Here is a 21,864-nt window from a genome sequence, read left to right on the forward strand (position 1 = left end):
ACGTCTTCAAAAGTATCCATGAGCTTTGTCCCAACCCAGGGTTTAGGGTCAATTCTAGTGACCGTAGAGGCTTAATGTGCGTTTTGAGAGCACCTTCAAGCCTTCGAGAATCCAGGCTAGTTCGAACAATGAAGTCCACATCTCTTCTTTCTCGGGCACCCTCATTGTTTAATTTGCGTCCCTCTGATATTCGTAGGGAATACGTAGGCCTTGTTGATCCGGTAGCATCTTTCAAGTCAGACTTTGACAAACTTTTAAGTACCATTCCAGATCAACCCTACATTCAAGGACTAGCTCGGTCTGCTAACTCAATTTGGTTGGTATACCAATTGTCATAAAAGATTGAAAAGTAGTAAATAGACGAGTTATAACCTTTAATTTCAATAGTACTGGGGATTACATTACGTACAGCGAACCATACCAAAAGAATGGAATTCCCAGGAGCGGTAAGGAAGTCCAAAAAAAAAATCGTTTTTATTTTGGAACCAAAGAAAGACCTCTGGCCAACCAATCATTTTACGTCCATGCTCTGAATCAGGTCTTGAAACCCGAGCAAATTTTATTCCAGAGGTCATGTAAGATGCAACAAGGGTCAAAGCAACAAATGCCTACAATTTCGCTAGTAGCAAGTACATGTTTTGAACAAGTCATGAAGCCATCTAAGAGAGTTTTTTCCAATCTTGCAATAGTATTAATTTTGCACGGGAATCAGAAATGAAGGTGTGCTCGGTTATTCGGACATTTAGGCAAGCGCTGGTACCAGCGAACAAACATGCCTGCCAACGCCAGTGATGCAAAATTGGCGGTTCAAACTGGTTTCAACGAAGGTGACCTTTCCTCATTATAGCAATGCGAAAGAAGGGTCAGCTTTCCAAAAACGTGTTTGAAGTCCCAAACTTGCATCACTGACACTGGTACCAGCAAACAAACGAACCTGCCAGAGCTTGCCTAAACCTCCCCATACTCAAACTTACAGAGCAAGCAGCAGTGGCAGAAATTCAATGTTTCCATGAGCAGTAACAAAAATATTTCATAACATCATGATGCTTTACTTTATGCAACCATAACTATCAGACGTAATTTTGTTACATAAAAAAATAGGAACACTTTTTTTTATTTTCTGAACTTTTTTTAAGTGACATTTTATGGCTCAAAACATCACTTTCAAATCCGTGCTCTATTTACGGGAAATGCGTACTGATGATACGATGGCCAACTCTGACCCTACCACCCTAAACACAAAAAGGTTCAAGTCTTGTCATCGGTCTTTAAAGTGGTACTCACAATACTGATAAAGCTTTTTTTTGCAAATGCCACGACTTCTAATAACGATTTTCGTTGTCATTGAAACAAAAGGAACACATCCAAAACTCGTTTTGGATTCTAGCTCAGATTCGAATATTAATCCACTTAATACCTAGAAAGAGATAGTATTTTTAAAAGCGTAATCAATAGATGTTGGGAGTAACCTTAGTTGCCTTTCCAATTAAAATTTTATTCAAATTCATGGAGCAAATGATAAGATATCTTGTTTTCAAAGCTTGCATTTGCATCAAATTTGACTACAAATTGCTCCGGTTATAGGTATCTTCAAGCAATTGCGAAGAGATATAATAAGCTTTTTCTATGCCTAAAAATATAGATGGAAATGTTTCACTTTTTTGAAGCAGGTAGAATAATCCGAAAATAGTTTACAATATGACTTACAATATACAATTTACTTCATGTCCATAATTCACAATTGTGATGCCATACTCTTCAATCGCAACATTAATCAAGCTTAATCTTGAACTTTGACAAAATTCTATCAACGTTGAATAAAAGCATCGCTAGTACATAGAAATTGATCATTGCAAAACGTCACAATTTTGAAAATTAAACTGTCACATGTATCGTTCAAATATTTTAGCAACATGATAGGATAGTGTAGCTTTTGGCATTTCAGTAAAATGAAAGGCAATTTTACATCTTTTGTAAGTTTTAAGCGACATTTTTTGCTACTTTTAGATTTTACAGAAGTCTTAAAGAAAACGGAAAAACTTTAGTTCATGCCGTTTCATTGAAAAGACAATCATATTCCTTGGGAATAACTGGAAACATGATTAGGCCATTTTTTGATCTTTTAATGCGCAAAACGCAACCTTTAAGTCGTAATAGCTAAGCATGTGCACAATAGAAGTTTATGAAATTTTACGTCAATAGTATGTTTAATACTGATTGACTACGTTTTTGACAATGATGCATTTTAATGGGCTTTAAGTGATTTAACACACTTATCTGAGCTCCTTTTAAGCATGTGTATTTCTCAAAAGTTATTCCTTTTGCCTCTTTGACAAAGAAAAACATATCTAGATGTCTTGGCGTTTGAGCAAACACTTAACCAGAAAATGTAACCACCGTGTCTTGCTTTGAACACTATTCATCAATAGATTCAGTCTTATTCTCAGTTCGCCTTCTAAGCTATTTAGGAGGCTGTAGTAAAGCCTAAAAATTATTGCAAATCATTGAGCTTTATAAGATGCTTCAGTCATTGCGCCAATCAATACAAGTGCAGGAAAACAGATGTAATAGCTCATCACATAAGATGCTTAAAAAAGTATACTGTCACCCAAACTTATGTGAACAACTGTAATATCAGAGTGTTTTCTACCAATTCTTTGTACGCTCGTACGTTGCATTGCCAACCCACGTATGTGTAAAACATATTCGGTTCGAAACAATGAAAAAAGACAATCATTTGGTGCCGATTTCACTTCCACCCAAGCTGGACGAAATCAAATTAATTGCCTACCATGATTTTTTACAATTGCACCTAGCATCTTAATTGCTAATTCACTCCACCAAGTTTTCCCACACACGATATCTACACTTCCAACGTTGATCTCTATCTCCATCTACTACGTACACAACACGTGGTCAAAGAGTTAGAAACTCTAGAGTACTTGCTCATGTACTGAATCCTTGATCCATCAAGCTTTGGGCTCAGTGAAAGTTCGGGAGATTCACTTTACCTGAAAACTGGTCATAAGCGGCCATTTGAAACAAAGAAAATCTAAATATCCCTTCCCTATATTGACTTGATTACGCTTCAACCTTTTAGTTTGATATATTCACTAAAGATGCTATGCCAAATTGCAATACTGTAATGCTAATAAAATCTGGTCTGTTGAGGATAAGATGCGTCACCAATGAACACAGAAAATTGCATCTTTTGCGATTTACAAATGCTTACAAAATTGTAAACCTTTTTGCAATTTTATGCAAGATTGATTCATAATGATTTGTTATTTCTTTGCCAGGGACATTTTCAGCCTAGCCTTTAAACGACAAAATGCTAAATTCAGGCTAGCGTAAACTTGATATGTTTTTTCTATCAATTGTGTTTATACGCGTATTAATACATATAACTTATGTTGAACAATGTTCATTTGACAAAGCTTATACATTTGACGAAATTGATATCCAAAAACTTTTGAGACATATTTTGGCACTAATAAAAATTCATTTCTTCTGATTCTTTATACTACTCAGTATCAATATCAATGTGATGAATTGAAAGAGTAATTACATTTCACCGTCTTTAAGACCAACACCTTGGCTTGGACTATTTTTAGCTTTTTTTACAATCATATTTAATTTGGTAATTTCATTTTAGGATAAGCCGATTATTTTAAAAATGTTTGCTTTAATACTTTTGTTCTGCAAAAATATTGAATAGTGATTAAATGTTTGTGAGCAATCACAAGGTAAGAGATGGGTTAAATATATGAGATATTGAAAAGTTGGAAATTTTCGTTTTACAAATATCGTCTCAGGATGTCACGTGTAGCTAGCTGTATGCACGCGTACATGTCTTTTCTAGATTAGTTGAATCTGTGCGCTTAACATAACCAACCAGTGGCAACACTATAAAAGTAAAAATGAACAAGCGGATAAACGAGGATTTCTTTTCAATTTGAGCAACCATTTTTCTCATGTTGCATCAATTAGATTCAAAAGCCCGTTAGATGATGCATTTCTACATGGATTCGAATCGTCCTCGCTGTCATCATAGGCGACTCTTCTTTTATGTCCTTTTCATCCTTTGATTGAGAACATCTCAACCTTCGAATCTAAAACAAATTCGAATCAATTCTAATATGTGATGTCTTTTCCCCCTTCTTGCTTCTGGTATAGTAACTGAGGTTTCACCTTTGTAAACTTAGCCTTTTCAGAATGAGATCTCTCTTACGTCATTAAATGACCAATCCATCATATTTCGCAAACATCCACTCAAGATCCTATGCATCATCAATAACCCATTAGATTATAGCAACTAGAATACATAAATGTTGTTATCAATTCCGTTGAATGAGGCCTGTCCTAAAGTTAAGTTGTCCTTGTGCACAAGTTCTGTGTTTCTTCTCGATCTTCCTCAAACGGCGTCCGTTTCGTTCATCCAGGTTTGGCATGATTCATTCTTCGACTTTCAGTTGTCAGTAGAAATCGAACGTGGTGACACCTCCCGAAAATATCCCTAACGGAACCCCTCGCTTGGACTCTGTTTTCTTAACTCATAAAATCGAAAAAAAGAACGTCCAGACAAATTAGGAAGGGCTTGTCTATCAAAATAATGGCTTATGTGTGAAGTGACGGCAATTCAGAGGATAGCTAAAAAAGATGACGCAAATAAGACAAACTTGCGTTTGAGCTTTCGCATGTTTATCGATTTGCCTTAGTCGCTGGCGAAGCCAATTCGAGCATCTGACTACATCCATTCTCCGGTCTTGAGAAGAATCTATCATTTTTGTTTGGACATTCGGTCGTGAAGCAACCATTTTCCAAAGAGGTGAGTTCAACGCTCTTTTTCGGAAGTCGTACCTGGCAAAAGAGGAAAATAACGGAAAGCGAATGGTCATCCTTTTGATCATGACTCTCAGGTCTGATGATCAAAGGGTGACAACAGTGACAATCATCAAGGCAATTAGATCAGAGGGCTCGTATTCTCTATTTTCATGAATTTCAAAACGAACAGGGAAATCCTGATTTGAAAGTCCAATCCTCATTTGTGCACGGTTGACCGCCATTCTCATTCATGTCAAAGTTGGCTAACGAGATAATCACTTTTTACGTCAATCTTTTCATCTTTGAAAAAAAACATCAATAACGTGCCAATCGTCATGTCTAATTTCTAGAAGCTTGCCAGCATGCAATCCTCATCGCCAGCCATTTCGGGGCCTCGTCAAACATCTCGTGCCAAAAGTAGACCAAGATTTAAGCAATTCCCGTCCAGGTGGTTTTGTCATGTGGTGGCATCCCCGACATCATTATCAGTGCCTTCTCTAGTCTCCCTCCTGATTGTGGCGATGTGCGTCCTATCATTGAATCCAGGGGGGGTATTGTGCAAACGCAAATTAGTTCCGTTACACCTCATTCGACAAGCACGATGCTTTGGTCCAGATTGCGGAAAATTAGACGGCGGTCAATCGTCATCCTCCGCAGAATCACGATCAATGCCTGGTGGCATGATGCAACTTCGGGAGATGCAATTCTATACAAAGCGCACTCAAAAACTCACGACCAAACCAAAAGCGTCTCCATACCGACCAACTCGACTCAGAACTCAATATGGCGGATCACCAAAGGATCACAAAGTCTTTGGTCGGCTGAATGCGAGTCAGAATCAAGAGCGAACAAATGTTGGCAAGTTCATCAATGGTCAGGAAATTTCAGCCCAAGAGACCGAGCACAGGAATGGGAACTTGCCGACCCAGCAGTTTGAGGTAAGGCAAGGATCGATCCCTATGGAAGAGTATCCTGAGAAGGAAGAGATCTCAGATGTCGACGTCGAAATCCCGGATGAAGAGATCGTGACCACAACGACAACGCATTCGACGACCCATCCCACGATCCCCACTTTGTCACCTTTCGAGACGATTAAGCCCACGAAAATCCTTCCGAAGCAATCCGGGGAAAGTGTGACCGTTGGCAGACCCACTTCAACCAAAGCCCGGCCTTTTGTTCAGCAAGCACCAAATCTCCCAATCACAGATGAGAGTGCCCCAGTAAAGCACGCCATGCAAGAGGCTTCTCAAGGAGTTGATGACTACGACTTGAGCTATCCTGGCCCGCCTTTTAACGATGATTTCGGTCCCAAGCCCACTTCGGACGAAGATTTTGTGCAAGAGGTTGAGAGAGTGTCCAGCCCTGGCGCAGACTATTCCGCAGCCTTTACTGGCGTCAACAAACCAAATGATGAGGAAGATCCTGGCTCTAATGACCCTTTGGCTGACATAAGGAATAACATTCTTCAAATGAGTGTTTTTGGATTAAACTCAGGAGCATCTGGGTCAGGGTTGTTCGATTTTGATTCTCTTACAAACAGAGAAGGATATAACTCCACAAATCCTGACGACACTGTAGATGAACTGGTTGATCCCCACATTCCTGTCAATCAAGAATCTCATGTTATTGCCCCTATGGATCAAAGTAGCCCTGAAGAGAATCTCGAGATACAACCACAAGAGATCAATGACGAATATGATATTACTAACTCAATAAACAATGACACCGTTGACAAGAACGAAGTGGAGATCAGTGACGAGAGCCAAAATAGCACAGAGTCTAACAAGATTATTGGTCTTGCAAATGCCAAAGACAAGTATGAATTGTCTGGGGTGATGCAATGGTATTACGACAATATGCCCAAAGATCTGCTCTCTCAAGTTGAAGCCAACTTGCCACCAAAACGAACAAATACAGGAGCCTCCACATCAACCTCGACTAATGATCCACAGGGTAACACGTTGGGCCCCATCGACAGTTCCCATACAGGTCAAGATGAACAGTCCATATTTCCAACGCTATTTGGCGCCATGTCGACTCTGTCCACGTCATCTTCAAGCAATCAACCTCAAAGTCTTGAGGACAGAATCACCAACCGAGATCCACCCCTGGAATCTAATTCGTGTCCATCCCAATGCATGTGCGTTTGTCCTGGAAATGTCGAACCGCCTCAAAAGCAAACATCTCTTTGGAATCAAGCCCCCGAACCAGTTCTCCAGGCAAGTGACCCAACCGCCAAAATTAATCTTGGTATTTCGATGTACCCTTGCTCCAGATCGGCCGCCTACCAATTGAATCTAGCCTTGAAGCTGTGCAGGCGGAAAAGGCTACTGCACATTGAAAACTAGTTCAATTTCAACAAAATATTATGTGTATAATCTCCCCATCTATAAAAATTGGAGTATCATGAAAACAAAGATAACAATAAACAATTAAAAAAAAATCATGATATCTTATTGAAGGTTGCGATAGAACCTCGGAGAAGCGACCCGGTACTGATCTTCTCCCTCAACTGGCTCCTCTTCCTCCGCCGAACCTTGAGGAGCAGGCTGAGCTGGCTCATCTTGACTGGTTTTGTAATAAACCGGTCCAGGGGTGGGCTGAGGTTCAGGGTTGCTTTCGACTGGGGCAGGGGCGGATGTGGATTGGTATGGGATCACTTGAATGGCTTGAGCACTGGTTGTGGTTGGATCTTGAGGTTTCTCTGTGGTTTTGTAAGTGAATACTGGATATGAGTTCGGGCTGCTTGGCGGCTTTTCGGTGGTTTTAAACGAATATCTGGAGTACGTGATCACCGGACGAGTGGTTGCCTCCGTAGTTGTGGTTGTGGTGGTGGTAGTAGTAGTAGTAGTGGTTGTCTTATAGGTATTTACATTTGCCGGTGAAGGTGGACTCTGAGGAGCGGGATTGACTTTCATGCCAAACTGTGGGTAATAGGGGGGCGGGGGAATCTCTTCCTCTTCTTCCGCCTCGATTGTATAGTAAACAGGAGCTGCGGTTGTGGTTGTGGTGGTTGTGGTTGTTGTTGTCGTAGTTGTGGTTGTAGTGGTAGTTGGTTCCTCAATGTACGGCGCATATGTGCTTGAGAAGGAGTTGCCCTCGGGCTGTTTGGGCTCGTAGGGAGGAATGGCGGGTTCATCCTCGACTTCCTTGCTTTGAATAGGGAGGTATGGAGAAGTGCTGGGTGTCGTGCTGGGTTCCTCGGTATGAATTGTTTTGGACACTTTGTAAACTACTTTCGTAATTTTGGGAGGCGCAGTGGAAACGGTACGATAATATATCGGTTCGCTCACATCCGGTTGCGAAGGTAGAGAATAAGTTGGTCTGTATTGTGTGACTTTTGGTTGCTCAGGTTGATAGGAGGAGTCTGGTTGGTGGTATTCTGAGGGTCGGTAAATGGGTTGCTCACTGGAATAGCCGTTGTTATGAGTAGGGCCTCGATAAATGAAGGGGCCCATCCTCAATTTGGATTGGACATCGAACATTGGGCGAAAAGACTCGGCCTCTGCGTCAGTCAAAGCTGGCTCTCTGTAATGAAAGACGGATGAACTTTTGAAATTCGTGCCAATATTATTCCTCGTGTTAATTTATTAGCTAATGGTCACCATGTCTTCACTCCATACGTGTACTAAATTGAACAAACTTGGGTAAAAATAAAGCGCTAACGTATGGTCAATGAAAAAACCTTTGAAATATACCTGTCCATAATGAAGTTGAAGAAGTACGATAGTTATAACTTAATGATCTAGCGCATGCATATTTCGACCGTAAAACTCAAAACAGACTGATGTACAAAACAATGTTAAATAAATGAAAGAAATGTATGGCTAGAGACATGCACAAAAGAGTTTGTAAACATCCTTGTCATAATTTATCAGGGTTGTAAACTACATGCAGTCTTACTTTATTCTAAGAATTGTCCCAAATTAACTATCCATATGACAATTATCGAAGAAATCGACTAATTGAATGCCTGTATCGGAACTCAAAAAGGTATCATAATAGTGCCTTCCTGCCGCAAAAAGGTTTGTCATAGCAATGCCCGCTTATGATTTAGGGGTTCGTTCTCCTGGTTTGGTCAAAACTGACGATGTCATAAATGAATCCTTTTTTTTGTCAAAAGATGTTGAGTCCGAAATCTAGTTCTGCTTAGTGGACTAACTTTTATCCACCAAAGACACGTACTCCCATAAAGGCAGAAATAGAGGTCCCAATGTATTTCTAAAACCAGTGAACCGAAGTGAATGCGAAAACATAAATCATTTCAACGCAGAAGTCCTCACCTCTTTTAATTACCATTCGAAACACACATAGGGTCGAATCATAAATACTTAGTCTAACACTCAAACTAAATGTTCAGCAATTTCTGTTCCATTCAAAGAGGAGTAATCATGAAAAAGGTTAAGCTAGAGACCTACCGAAAGATGCTAAAGAGGAATTCGTGGAACTTACTTGACATCAGGCCACGCTTTGGCTTGACTGGGATCTCTGGCACTGATCAAGCTGAAGTTTGGGAATCTGCCAGCCCATGTTGAACCCAAGTGGAACAAGATCCACAACAAGATCGGGGACACCTGAAAATACGAAGCCATGTCCACTTTGACAATCAAAACGCAACTGAAGAACCCGATGGAAACGGAGTGAAAACGTGCGTTTGAGTGTTTCAGATCAGCGAATGTACGATATTAGAGTGACATCATGTCTGTCACGGCATTTCCTTGAAATAAGCAACACAAATGACGCCTCAGTAAGCAAGTTCTTAAAAGTCGACCGCCGTCGGCCGCTGCTGCGTCAAACGCACGTTGTCGTCTCGTTGTTATGTCAGGCCAAAATGTGCCGTGGTCTAATTCGAATTAGGGGGGAGAACAACAGACTGTTGTTGACCCACAGAAGCTGGCTGCTAAGATTCAAGGCCAGGCATCCTTAGAATATGCCTGAAAAAAGTATGGACCTCATGGTCCTGAGTGGCCCAGGGATTTCGCCAAACATCTGTCGCAACCCTCTTTTGCTAATTCCATGGAGACATGCTTCATTCATCCATCCACCCAGGGAAATGTACATCATCCCAAAACCCTAACTAACCAATAACCACAGCAAGACATATTCAGAGCACAGGATTTCGTCACTTCTGTCCGGAGCACATTTTTCACCAACCCTAATGTCTTAGCCTTGAATGGTGAGAGTATATCGCCTAAGTATACACAATCTACAATCCTAAGTACGAGTACGTAGGGTCTACTATACGTACGTATATGCGTTGTAGTAAGTAGGAGACGGAACATTATTTGACGGACTCTCAGCTCAGCAATCTGTCGGCCGTAATCAGAGAGTGAGTGACTGATTATATTTTCGTGTCATGCCTCGAAGGAAGGCGAAAGAACGTTTCTTGTGCTTACAACATCAAACACGTGCTTTTCTGGTTACGTTAGTAGAGAAAAAGGGATGTTTATGGTTATGGTTGAGCATACTGGGCAAGCTTTAAAAGCAATTCCAGCGTTCACATGTTTATCTGTACACACGGTTACTTGAGATGGAATGACATTTCCATATATGGGACCTTTTTGCAACCAGAAATTCAAGAGGAAAAAACTCAGATCAAAACATGAGTTGCGCATGAGTAAGTCGATGGCCCCCAAAAAATATATTTTGTTTTGAAAGAAGAATTGAAGTGTAATCTTTCGTCTGTGGCAAAACTCAGCAATTTTGTTTTCAAGACAGAGGATGGATATCACACCTATACTGGAATTGGAATGCACGTTGTTTTTTTTGTTTCTTTAGAAAGTTATCGGTTGATCCGTTCTCTCTTTTTGTTCAACCCTTATGCAAAATCAAACGGACTGCATTCAGTTTTATTACTGGCATTTCAACTGACGGAATACGAGCGAAGTGAAAAATCCCGATCTCCTCGATGAAATCTTTGAAGCAAGATCTTTTCTTATTTGTAATGGGTAGAATGAATGGTGGGTCCTAATGTCAACACGACTATAGCGCCGTTAATGGCACTTATTAGAGACTCATGAATGCTTATAGGACAGAGACATCATTTGATATCAACTTAATCTTTGGTCGTTCTTCAAGTTAGTAAAATATTCATATCACAGCCATTCCTCGTCGAAAGATGTAATAGCGTTAGTCGTAAACATTTCATTTTTTTCTAAATCATAAATGACCTGTATGTCAGGACTACTACCTGATCATGACCAAACTTTAACGTATCAGGCAAATAGAATGGGCATATAAAAAGCGGACAAATTTGGTGCAACATACTCACTTCAAAGGAAGATTTCCGGCCAACAACCATTTGACAATTTCACTTTGAATAGGGTCTTTTAGTCCAACTATGAATCATTGCAAATATGAAAAAAAGGTTCAAAGCCAAGAACACCTTCAATGTCGCTAATGTTTAGCCCTGACGTTTCCTTATTAGGGAATATATTATGACAATATGCTGAGTCTTATTGTTGGCCATTTTAGTTTTGCGGAATTCGACAATTTCTGCCAAAAGCTCTCAGTTTCCTTGAATTGGAACGAGAAACACAAAAATTTACTTAAGGCTGCTCTATGGTTTTTCGTAAAAGGAACAAATTATTGTAATTTCGTTAGTAACGCCTTAGTGATTCTGAATAGGCGGAAGTTCACTCGTCTAGTATGTAAACATGGTGTTAACCACTCTTTTAACTCTTCACAAAAAAATTGAATGTCGTCGATTCGTTAACCTTTGCCTTATCTCTATCAAAAACACATTTGGTGCATTTGAAAGCAATACAATTGAACCACTAGGGAAATCATTCCCCAGGTACTAACATTTGTTATCGTGCAGAAATTTTTCCTGCACTTCAAGCAAGAGTGCATATTGAGTGGACACTTACGGTGTAAACAAACGAGCTTCAATTCGACAAACTTGTTCTTTCTTTACTTTGGGTTATAAGGTACTGCTAGACATAAGGTGACAAAGCATCGACACTAATATATGTACAAAATGCCGTTGCAGTTGATGGTGGATGAATCCCACAATAAGACAACAGGCATCAAGTCCAACGATATCAGTTATTGATAATAATCAAATAATCAATCAATCAGGTCCCAGTGGCTTTTTCTGTCTCCTTTTGAGTGATTGGCAGCTTAATGCAAACTGTTCTTACCAATTTGGATAACATGTTTATTTCTCAAATCCTGGACTTGTAGAACACAAACACTCAGATAAATGGCAGACGCAATATTGGGAGCTTTTCCACAGAAGGATCTCAAATATTGACTGCGAACGAAATGTTTGGTGTAAGTGCATTTGGCGTGAGTTTTGCGTCAATTATTTCAATTTCAAACGGCCAAGTCATACGGAACAGCTGATTAACGACGTATTTTTTTATGGTTATTCAACCTGGTAAAGCACGAAAAGCACAAAAATGCAAAGCCAGAAGGAACGGTGTATCGAGGAAGATCTAGTTTGTGAACAAGCTCGTATCACCTCACTTCCTAAAAGCTATTAAATATTTTTTGTCGGTTGAAGCTTCTCAACTCTTCGTACTCTGATGCCAATGAACGTGAATTTAGGTCGGAAAGTCACTAAAAATATGTAGCATACCAATTTTATATTCAATTCAAGGCGCTTGCCCGGTATCTGTTAGTCAGTAATGGTGTACTTTTTTCTTTAAATTGCCAATCAAGGATTCAACGATGCATTCACTTAATCTTCCTTAATAAACTCATTAAGTCATGAACGTTTTTGTTGCTCTTAATTTGATTTATTTTTTTTATTTAGCCGTTTCTGTGCATGTTCCCGATTCACCTTCAATGCCAGACATGAGCTCTGCAGATCTGGTACCGATCGACAATTGCATCATAAAATCATCTTGTCCAAGACCATTTATTGCACTTGGTTTGTACCGTACATCCGCCTTGCAGATCTGGTACCGATCGACAATTGCATCATAAAATCATCTTGTCCAAGACCATTTATTGCACTTGGTTTGTAGGTTCTATCAAGAAATTCCTTTCAAAGACCTTCCAACCAACTTTGGGATTTGTCTGCAAATTCATGAAAGCCAAACAAACGAAATTGTGCGGTCTATTTGGTGTGATGCAATGTTGTGCACCATGACCATAAAATTTTGGCTTAGGCTGAACAAACAGCCAAAACAGGGTTCAACACAAACACCCACCTCTATTTGGCAATTTTCTAACTTACGAAATCATAGTAGACAAGTTTGATTCGTGGCAACATGAAGGTTTTGATAACAGAATAGTACATATCAAAGCATATATGTGCATATATGTATAATGTAGATCATATGTCTGCCTAATTGAAATTAAGTGATGATTAATCCCAAGAGAGTATACTAGAACCTTTGTCAAAGGGCATTGCACGGTCTCTCGAATATCAGGAACAGAGGATGTAAAATTTGTGCGAATAGATGGCACTATTTTGAGTGTCAAACGGACTTTCAGAGTCCGATTTTGGTACTTTAGTTGCGTGATTTTCGATGGGCAGTGTTGCGTTGAACGGACTCGTCAAATGCTATGGCTCTGTATTTAGAAGAGTACGACATGAAGCTTAGCTTACCATAGCAATTGAATTTTGAACCTTCAATCCTGTTCCAAAACAATGCGCTCAAATGCGTCCCATATCCAAACCAAACTCATTAAGATAAAAATATGTGGTTCTAGGAGTTATACTACTAGCTTTAGCTACCCTTCAGGTATCCTTAATTGTACTTTGAACTAGTCAGATACCATTTAATTGGCTGATTTCTACATTTTTGATTGATAAACACATAATTAGAATCTGGTATTGCTGTGATTGCAATTAATGATGCCTCCAAAGTAATTTCAGTCTTAGAACTACCCCTTAAAGCACAAAGATGTCTTTAGTTTGGCTCTGGGACGCATTTAAACTCTTTGTTACGGAGCAAAAATGAAGGTTCAAACTTCAACCGCTATGGTGCACTGACCTCACTGTCGTACTATTCTAAATACAGAGCACTAATCAAAGCCATCCTTGACACTGTGAGAAATGCCAAGAAAATCATGGGGCTTTTTTACCACCGCCTGACATGCAACCTATTTTAGTCTGGGTTGTTTATATGCAAAGGAATTGAGTATAATGATATTGAAATTATGTTGGGCCAGTAATAGGATAGGTGATGTAACCCAAGGTTTGAATTTCCATCCATAAAATTTGACAAGCACTGCCTACTATCTTGGTGAATTAATTTGAATGGACTTTTTCTATCTGGTTAATGTGGAATTGTGGTGCAGCATTCAAAAATCATTAACCATCACTGCCAGAACAAACTGTCTACAAAACTCCCCCACAAACTGACAAACTATGGGCCATTGCTCCTCTTGGCCTGTGGCTGGCTAGGCTTGGTCTGGTTATTTTGAAAAGTAGCAAAGTTGGAGGGGGGGCTTCATGAAAATGTCAGGGAGGTGGAAAAAGAGAACCCATTCATTGGCTTCATGACTACAATTTGTTACTTTGTTTTCAGCTTGGCACAACTGACCATAGTAGGTGCCTAAAACCAAGCGGAAAAGATGGCATTAGAGTTTCCATCCAACGTAATGCCACGTTTTTGAAATCACGCAACTAAAGTACCAAAATCGGACTCTGAAAGTCCGTTTGAATTTTGAGTGCTATACTCGTCTTGAATTTCTACCAAGTTATAGTGCTCTAGCCCTAACTCTTTAGACATTCACGCTTTACCAAAGGGTAGAAATTGCATGGTCACAATGTGGTAATCGGGAGGAGAAATGGTACACTATCAACCTCGGTCTTTGTCTCAACCCAAGGGATTTTATTTTGCCGGAAAAGGAGCATCTGAGCACAAGGTATTTGATTGGATGCAGAGGTTGTAGTGGCGTGCATGGTTATTCATTGGCTCAGTATTTCCTGGGCCTTGAGCTTGGCTGTTTATGCGTCAGGATGGAAAAATGGTCACGCGTTTCTGGGCATTCCTTCATGACGATGACATCGAGGAAGAAATCCAGAGGGTCCTCAATGAAGTCTGAAGTCATTCGTTCACTCGTGAATGGTATCTGCACTCTGTCAAAGCTCAACGCCGCAGAGGAAGTGTTCCTGATGTTGATGAAGCAATTCGTCTGATGGTCAATCGGTTTCAGGAAATCGAAGATAATTGCGACCATTACCTCTCCGACCACAGTCCGTTTCATGCCACACTGATGAGGTTTTAAAAGCTACAAACCTTAAGGGATCCACCATTACAAGCGTCCTGAGAAGAGTTGGTAGTGCGACTGCGATTAGTTTTTTTTTGTCGTTCTGTATATGATGATTTAATCATAATCTGCAACTATTTACTCAGTGCATGCGAAATCCGGGAAAGAGTTCAAGCTCAATGAGTTTGGCGTATTGAGAAAGAGTTATTGGGCTATTAGCGACTGCAAATGACAAAGGCAAAATGAAATGCAACACCAAATGCAACATGTGGTTGCATCGTAAATGGGCAATGGCACGTGGTCACTTTTTATTCCATAACAAATGTCAGAGACAGGGAGTAATTGTGATTTCAATGGTAATTTAACTAATTATATGGTGGCAAAAGTGTGCTACGCACTACTCTTGTTTTTATAGTGGCAGTTTGAACAGTGTTTAAGCTGTTGATGATTAGCGAACCAATATTTTGTCAGAGAAATCCTGAAATTTAGTTTTTTAAATTAAGGCTGATAGATTTTTAAGGAGGCCTTACATGTTGGTTTTCTCAGCCATGCACCTACAAAAAACGTAACCAAATAGTAAAAACTGAATTATGATCGTCGAGACAAATTGATGACGGTTTGGGCGATCAATAGAAACCAAATAGAAGCGACTTCCACTTCCAGCATTAAATATCCTTATCAATCAACTACCCACCGTTACTAAGTGAGGAAACATTCTAAAGCAGGATTGCACGAAATCACATTGTCCCTTGACCCCCAGCGTCAGTTGCCGTGAAAACATGCTCCTAGATCCTCCAGTTCAACTTCAGTTGAGCTTGAGTTAACAAACTTGACACATTGAAGTAGCAGCTGCACAATGAAAAGCAGCACAAATTTTGGGAGGTCATTGGGGCACTTTTCAAAACAATAGAGGTACAAAAAATCCAAAATATAAATCTCAATATTGGACAAAAACAGTTGCTTAGGTTTCAAAAAGTTTATTGCAAAAATAGGAAATTCTAAAATACAAAAAAATCAGCCGCAAAAGGGCTTTTTTCCTCTAAAATTAGTTTTTGTGCATGTTGATGAGTGAAACTTAGACAGTTTATAAAAATACCTACCTGCATGAACCATTCCTTTAATGGATAAAAGAACTGAACCTTCAATTTAATCCCTCAGCAAAGAGATATGAAGCCTCAAAGGTAGGAGTGATCTCTCAAAATTTGACGATGACGTCATCTTCCTTTCCCGCTTCAATGAGTCACTAGGTGTTTTGTTTTCTATGGTCTTGCCCAACAAATCGAAAAGCATGTCACATCTGTAGATGTCTATGATCGCCGGATTCCAAAACAAAACACACGTGCCCAATGCTCATCCTTCCCATCCTTCCCTCACAAACACTGGACGCGAAAGAAACGCAGCGTTTCACGATCTCTTGCCTTGACAGTTGTCACCCCTGATGGCCTCGTCTGACCCGCTCCCAGCTCCTCGGAGGAGCAGGAGCTCCTCGGAGGAGGAGGAGGAGGAGGAGGCGGTGGCGGCCAGCCAGCCGGCCGGCGATTGGGACTCGGGTCTGGACTTGGGCTTTGTCCATGCCAGCACACCGGCCTGGAAACTGACCTCGCGCTTTTTTCCCAGTAAGGTGGGCGGTCCACCCGCTTGGCTGAAATTGGAGGACTTGCCGGACGTGAAGGCCCGTAGTTGTCCCATGTGCCAGGTGCCCATGACCTTTTTGGCCCAGATCTACGCGCCCATCCACGACATCCCCACGGCTTTTCATCGCACTCTCTTCCTCTTGGTGTGTGCCACGCCCACTTGCCACGCCGGTCCCAAAACCGGAGGCCGAGGACCCTGGACCGTGTTCCGATCCCAATTGGCCCGCGCCAATGACTATTACCCCTTTGAACCGCCCTTGAGCGTGCAAAATCCGTTGATCGACATTTCCGCCGCTAATTACGGGAAGCTATGTCGCGTCTGCCACGGCCCGGGTGCCAAATCGTGTGCGGGCTGTCAGAAAGTGGGCTATTGTTGTAAATCCCATCAAGCGCTGGATTGGTCCTCGGGCGGGCACAAACAAGAGTGCGGGCAGCCGGATTTCACTCCCCAGGCCCGTCATTCCCGCGCCAAATACGGCTTTCCCGAAATGGAAATTGAAATCGAGGCCGCTGAGGCGGAAGATTACCCGCCGACGGGCGACTCCTCCGACGATGATGACGAGGCTGAAGAAGAGGCCGAAGAAGAGGCCTCCGAGTTAGCAGCTCAGACCCAAATGAAAGCCCTGGCCTTGAGTGGAAACCCAGCCGTAGCCACTGACCTCACCCAATTGACCTCGGATCAAAAGACCGATCCCGTATTTGCCCGTTTCAAAGCCACCATCAGCCATTCGCCTGAGCAGATCTTGCGCTACGAACGCCATGGATCGCCCTTGTGGATGGCCTCGGAGGATCAGTGGCCATTAGAGCAGGTGCCCGCTTGCGAATTCTGCGGTCAACCGCGGTCTTTTGAGTTCCAAATCATGCCGCAACTCCTGCACCACCTTCGATTAGACCAATCCCTGCACCAAGATAGTCTAGATTGGGGCGTTTTGGCCGTGTTCACGTGTTCAAAGAGCTGTTCCAATGACGATAATCCCGCCGGTCCTAGTTATAAGAAAGAGTTTGTCCATTGTCAAATGCCGCCACAGCACTGACCTTTTAACCCGTTTGATCGACCCTTTTGCAGACATGACGGAGGACATTGGTGCCCTAGATCTCGAGGTGTACGAGCATGATGATCTGGAGTACCTGAAACGCGTGATCCATTCTTTGCGCAACTATCAGGCATGTGCCTTGAACCAACTCTCTCACAAGCAACGATCTCTCTCGTTGTGCAGTCTTCCTCAAAAGGAGCTCTTACTGGAGCACAAGTTCGGCGACTACCTCCACAACATCATGAACAGTATCGAGGCCAATCAGGCGGTGCTGCAAGACATCCTGAAACTGGCCCAACAACAATTGATCAAGTTGGAACTGGAGCCCGATCGGAAGACGTTCCTCCACGATTTCGCCCGATTGGAAGAGCTGTTCCTTCAGATCGTGCGAGAATGGAGCTCGGAAGGCGCCCCGGTCCGTCAAGCCAGTTTTGAGCCCATCCTGCAAGATCTGAAAAGCTTGTACCCCTTGTCCCAACGACCTCTGACCAAGGTGCTGATCCCTGGGAGTGGACTTTCTCGTTTGGCCTTTGATGTGGCTTGTCAGACCTTTGACTGCACGGTCAACGAACAGAGCATGTTGAATCTGTTCACGGCCAATTTGATCTTGAACAAGTGCACCCGGATTGACAACTACCGAGTGTACCCGTGGATCCACAACTTGAACAACAAACTCGAGGCGGGTGGAACCACTCGACCCGTGGCCTTTCCGGATGTGGATCCCACCCTTCGACCGGACCCATTTCGATTCCAAGTAATCCCTGGAGATTTTCAGCAGTTTTTAACCCGACGTCCGGATCTGGAAGGTCACTTTGATTGTGTGCTGACCTCGTTTGTCCTAGACTCCACTCACAATGTCATGGAAACGGTGGAGGTGATCGGAAAATGCTTGAAACCCGGAGGCAAGTGGATCAACCTGGGGCCCTTGAATTATGTATACGCCAAATATCCGGCCGAAATGAGTCTGGAATTGAGTTGGGATTTGTTGAGAGAAGTGATCCTGGCCTCCGGATTCCAATTTGTCAAGGAGGAGGAGACCCCAAGGACTTGTCCTTATGTGTCAGATCGAAATTCAATCAGCTCGGTGAACTTCCAGTGTCTCCATTTTATTGTCGAAAAGAAGAGCTGAAATATAACGAAGATCCATGGATTCAAGACATTTGGATTGTTCTTTTTTTTTTTTATTATAAAACATGGTGATTACATGAGCCATTCCTTCATTTTATTTGTGCAAAGCATTAGTAACAGCTCGTTCAGATGATCTCGAATACCAGACAGACTTGATTGAATAATCATTGCTACAACACACTCTTCCAGAATTAGTTTCCGTCAACATGAGAGTGAATTGGACCACTCAATTGATGGGCCCCAAAGTGATATTGGTGCCCTATCAAGGCAAGCATGTGCCCAAATATCACGAATGGATGAAGAGTCCACAGCTCCAAGAACTCACAGGATCCGAGCCTTTGGATCTGGATGAGGAATTCGCCATGCAAAAAACCTGGCGGGATAGTCCAGACAAATGCACCTTCATTATCCTTCAAAAAGACCTCGGAGGACTGGAGAATGAAATCCAGAGCATGGTCGGTGACACGAATCTCTTTCTGTCGACCGACGAAGACGATTCCACGGTGATCAAAGCCGAGGCCGAAATCATGATTGCCGAAGTTTCGGCTCGAGGTCGAAAATTGGGTTGGGAGGCCTTGACCTTCATGTTGCGCTACGGAGTGGATCAGCTGAAGGTGGGCGTGTTTGAAGCCAAGATCAAAATGGGCAATGAACCGAGCATTAGGATGTTTAGCAAGTTGCAGTTTCAAGAAATTAGCCGTAGCGAAGTGTTCGGTGAGGTCACTTTGCAAGTGAGTGTCAACGAAAATTGGCGGACTTTCATCCACGACATCACATCAAGTTATCAACTAACATCTTATTCCGGGACAAATGAATCAACAGAGTGACAAAATAGGCGTTAAAGGTTTTATTTCAGAAAATGGGGTTGAAAAGTGGGGATAATGGTGCCTTATCCCCCCATTGGATGTTCACGGTCTGTTCACGGCCTATTTAAAGATCTTGCCTTGGTTGAATTTGAGCCCGTTCTTGTCCTCGCCTTCCCATTTGAAATATTGGTCCACCAGTTTCTTGGTCTCCGCATCCTTGGCGTCCAACTTCTTCCAGTCGTAGGAGTTGTAATCGATCTGCCAGTCCTCGCTCAGGTCAAAGCAAAGGTCATGGCCACGCCACACCCAGATGCCAGAGATGGCGGATTTGTTGTTCTCGCCGAAAAGGCACACGGAGGCAAAGGCGTTCTTGCGGAGCTTCTCCAGACGCTGGAACATGCCTCCGATCAGGTTGCACGACATGAACACCATGGCCAACTCGTCGTTGTACTTGTAATCGCACCGCCAGATGGAGTAGTGCTCGGGGTCGAACTTCTCCCAGAAGTAGGGCACGGACTTGTCCTCGTCGTTGTTGGAGTAGAACCGCTTGAAGTCGTCCATATCAAAGTTGCCCTTGGGCAGGGCGGACAGGGGATCCTTGGTCTTCTCGGAAGGCATGCTCAGACCGTCGCCGGCGGGGGCGGGAGCGGCTGCGGCGGCGGGAGCAGGAGCGGGCTTCTTGTCCTCCTTTTTCTTGTTGTCCTTCTTGGCAGCGGGCGCCGCGGAGGCGCCGACCTTCTCGCACAACTTGACGCTGCCAATGACGGCCTTGACGTTGGGTTGGTTGATGATGGTGTTGAACCAGCGGACGATGTTGGGGATGGTTTGGCGATATTGAGGGTCGAACACGAAGCGGAAGGCCAAGAGGAGGTTGCACATGACCGTGATGTCGGCCAAAGTGAGTCGCTCACCCACCAAGAAGGTGGCGTGGAGCAGAGTGTTGTCCAGCATCTTCAAGGCCACCTTGAGCTCGTCTTTCGCCTTCTCCTGGGCATTCTTGTTGGTCTGCATCAAGCCCAACACTTGGAAGACCCAGGTGCAGGCAGCGGGTAGAACCTGTCCAAGAACAAGAAAACCCTAAACGTTAGTGGGGGTCACCCGCAACAAAAAAAAATCAAAATAAAAAAATCGGATGGGTCACTCTCGGTTTAAAAAAGTTACACACAGATGGTGTGATCTCGCGCTCATGTCGAATACAGTGAGTGAACTGGCCCAAGGAAACAATGAAGAGAGAAAGTGTAGTCATCGAATGATTATTGGGCTTAACGCTGCTCAGTTCTTCCTAAACGGATTGGATTGACAAGGATCCGCCCACAACCGTGGAAGAGACACTGATGAAAGAGCTGGTGAGCGTTTGATTGAGTGATTATTCCGTTAATCCCCGAGCTAGACCTCAAGTCAGCCTGGTCCAAACCTTTGGGCGGTGTCCATCACTGGATGGATGATATGAATGATGAAACAGCCCCTAGCCCTTGAGGTCGAGACTGACCGATTCGACCCATTGAACTCATCCTGTGGGGTCTCACACTAATCCGACAAAGTTTGCCCTTTCGATTGATATCGACCATGACTCTTGGATTACCTCGGACTCGGCGAAGCTGATCCATTGTTGGACCAGGGCTTTTTGCACGGGGTCGGATCCGCGGAGGGCTTCATTGGCCACGTGGTAAGCGATGGCGTTGCTCTCGAACAGACAAACGCCAGAGTCGTCCTCAAAGGTCGGCACCTTGCCCAAGGGGAACTTGGCCAAAAAGGCCGCGGACTTGTTCTCTTGACCCAAGGTCACCGGAGCGGTCTTNATGCACTGTCATTGATTCAAATTTGTACCCTAGTTGTCTTAGGTATCTTGACTAGGAATTGGAACATTTTGACACCCAGTGACAGCTGAGACAAAAGTATGCAATCCCAGCGCCCTTGATCAATATATTTATAGAATTGTCTGTGGATGGGATCAAAAAAATAATCACGGGGAGCTGCGAGTAGGGTCAACTTTTTACATATTCTAGTGTCGTATCGGAAACACTGATGTGACCGGTTTGCCTCTGAAGTCAGCATCCAAACCTGTGCTTCCTAGTTTGATTCCTATTTCATTTTTCAGGTCAACTGTGATTGCACGGTTTGGACCAAAAATTTAAAAAGGGATCAAACTTGGCAGTACTGGTTTGAAAACTTGTGGCGCAAGCAGATTGGTCACATCAGTAATATTTAGTTTTCATAAGGCCCTATTGGACATTATTTTGTACTTCCTTCGTTGAATTATTCATGATT

At 42.7% G+C, this 21,864-nt stretch overlaps 6 protein-coding genes across 6 annotated transcripts in view; 4 read left to right on the forward strand and 2 right to left on the reverse strand.

Moving 5' to 3' along the window:
• Positions 1–4,521: 4,521 nt before the first annotated feature.
• Positions 4,522–7,172, forward strand: LOC131876945 (uncharacterized). Its single transcript, XM_059222492.1, has 2 exons — positions 4,522–4,828; positions 5,175–7,172. Exon 2 carries the CDS (start codon positions 5,187–5,189, stop codon positions 7,170–7,172), a length of 1,986 nt encoding a protein of 661 aa, XP_059078475.1. The 5' UTR covers positions 4,522–4,828; positions 5,175–5,186.
• A 5-nt stretch (positions 7,173–7,177) lies between these two features.
• Positions 7,178–9,492, reverse strand: LOC131876947 (DNA-directed RNA polymerase II subunit RPB1-like). The gene is made up of 2 exons (XM_059222493.1): positions 9,277–9,492; positions 7,178–8,352 (listed from the first exon to the last, which is right to left on the reverse strand). Exons 1-2 carry the CDS (start codon positions 9,414–9,416, stop codon positions 7,278–7,280), a joined length of 1,215 nt encoding a protein of 404 aa, XP_059078476.1. The 5' UTR covers positions 9,417–9,492; the 3' UTR covers positions 7,178–7,277.
• A 6,636-nt stretch (positions 9,493–16,128) lies between these two features.
• On the forward strand, positions 16,129–17,695 carry LOC131891998 (programmed cell death protein 2-like). Its single transcript, XM_059241716.1, has one exon. The coding sequence runs from the start codon at positions 16,433–16,435 to the stop codon at positions 17,660–17,662; it is 1,230 nt and encodes a 409-aa protein (XP_059097699.1). The 5' UTR covers positions 16,129–16,432; the 3' UTR covers positions 17,663–17,695.
• Position 17,696: 1 nt separating this feature from the next.
• LOC131892005 (carnosine N-methyltransferase-like) lies at positions 17,697–18,821 on the forward strand. Its single transcript, XM_059241728.1, has one exon. The coding sequence runs from the start codon at positions 17,697–17,699 to the stop codon at positions 18,789–18,791; it is 1,095 nt and encodes a 364-aa protein (XP_059097711.1). The 3' UTR covers positions 18,792–18,821.
• A 149-nt stretch (positions 18,822–18,970) lies between these two features.
• LOC131892016 (alpha/beta-tubulin-N-acetyltransferase 9-like) lies at positions 18,971–19,874 on the forward strand. Its single transcript, XM_059241739.1, has one exon. The coding sequence runs from the start codon at positions 18,997–18,999 to the stop codon at positions 19,615–19,617; it is 621 nt and encodes a 206-aa protein (XP_059097722.1). The 5' UTR covers positions 18,971–18,996; the 3' UTR covers positions 19,618–19,874.
• LOC131892024 (elongation factor 1-gamma-like) overlaps positions 19,615–21,864 on the reverse strand; it is a 2,994-nt gene continuing 744 nt past the window's right edge. The window contains exons 2-3 of the mRNA XM_059241750.1: positions 21,179–21,391; positions 19,615–20,652 (exon numbers count right to left, since the gene is read on the reverse strand). Of these exons, the coding sequence (XP_059097733.1) occupies positions 19,717–20,652; positions 21,179–21,391 (1,149 nt within the window). The 3' untranslated portion in view covers positions 19,615–19,716. The remainder of the gene's footprint in view (positions 20,653–21,178; positions 21,392–21,864) is intronic.

Source organism: Tigriopus californicus, chromosome 2 (assembly GCF_007210705.1).
Source record: "Tigriopus californicus strain San Diego chromosome 2, Tcal_SD_v2.1, whole genome shotgun sequence".
NCBI lineage: Eukaryota > Metazoa > Arthropoda > Copepoda > Harpacticoida > Harpacticidae > Tigriopus > Tigriopus californicus.

Coding starts and splice junctions, on each gene's coding strand:
- LOC131876945 (XM_059222492.1), top strand. CDS start 5,187: ATGCAATCCTCATCGCCAGCCATTTCGGGGCCTCGTCAAACATCTCGT.
- LOC131876947 (XM_059222493.1), bottom strand. CDS start 9,416: ATGGCTTCGTATTTTCAGGTGTCCCCGATCTTGTTGTGGATCTTGTTC. Junction 8,353..9,276: donor AAAGCGTGGCCTGATGTCAA/GTAAGTTCCACG, acceptor CTTTCATTACAG/AGAGCCAGCTTTGACTGACG.
- LOC131891998 (XM_059241716.1), top strand. CDS start 16,433: ATGGCCTCGTCTGACCCGCTCCCAGCTCCTCGGAGGAGCAGGAGCTCC.
- LOC131892005 (XM_059241728.1), top strand. CDS start 17,697: ATGACGGAGGACATTGGTGCCCTAGATCTCGAGGTGTACGAGCATGAT.
- LOC131892016 (XM_059241739.1), top strand. CDS start 18,997: ATGAGAGTGAATTGGACCACTCAATTGATGGGCCCCAAAGTGATATTG.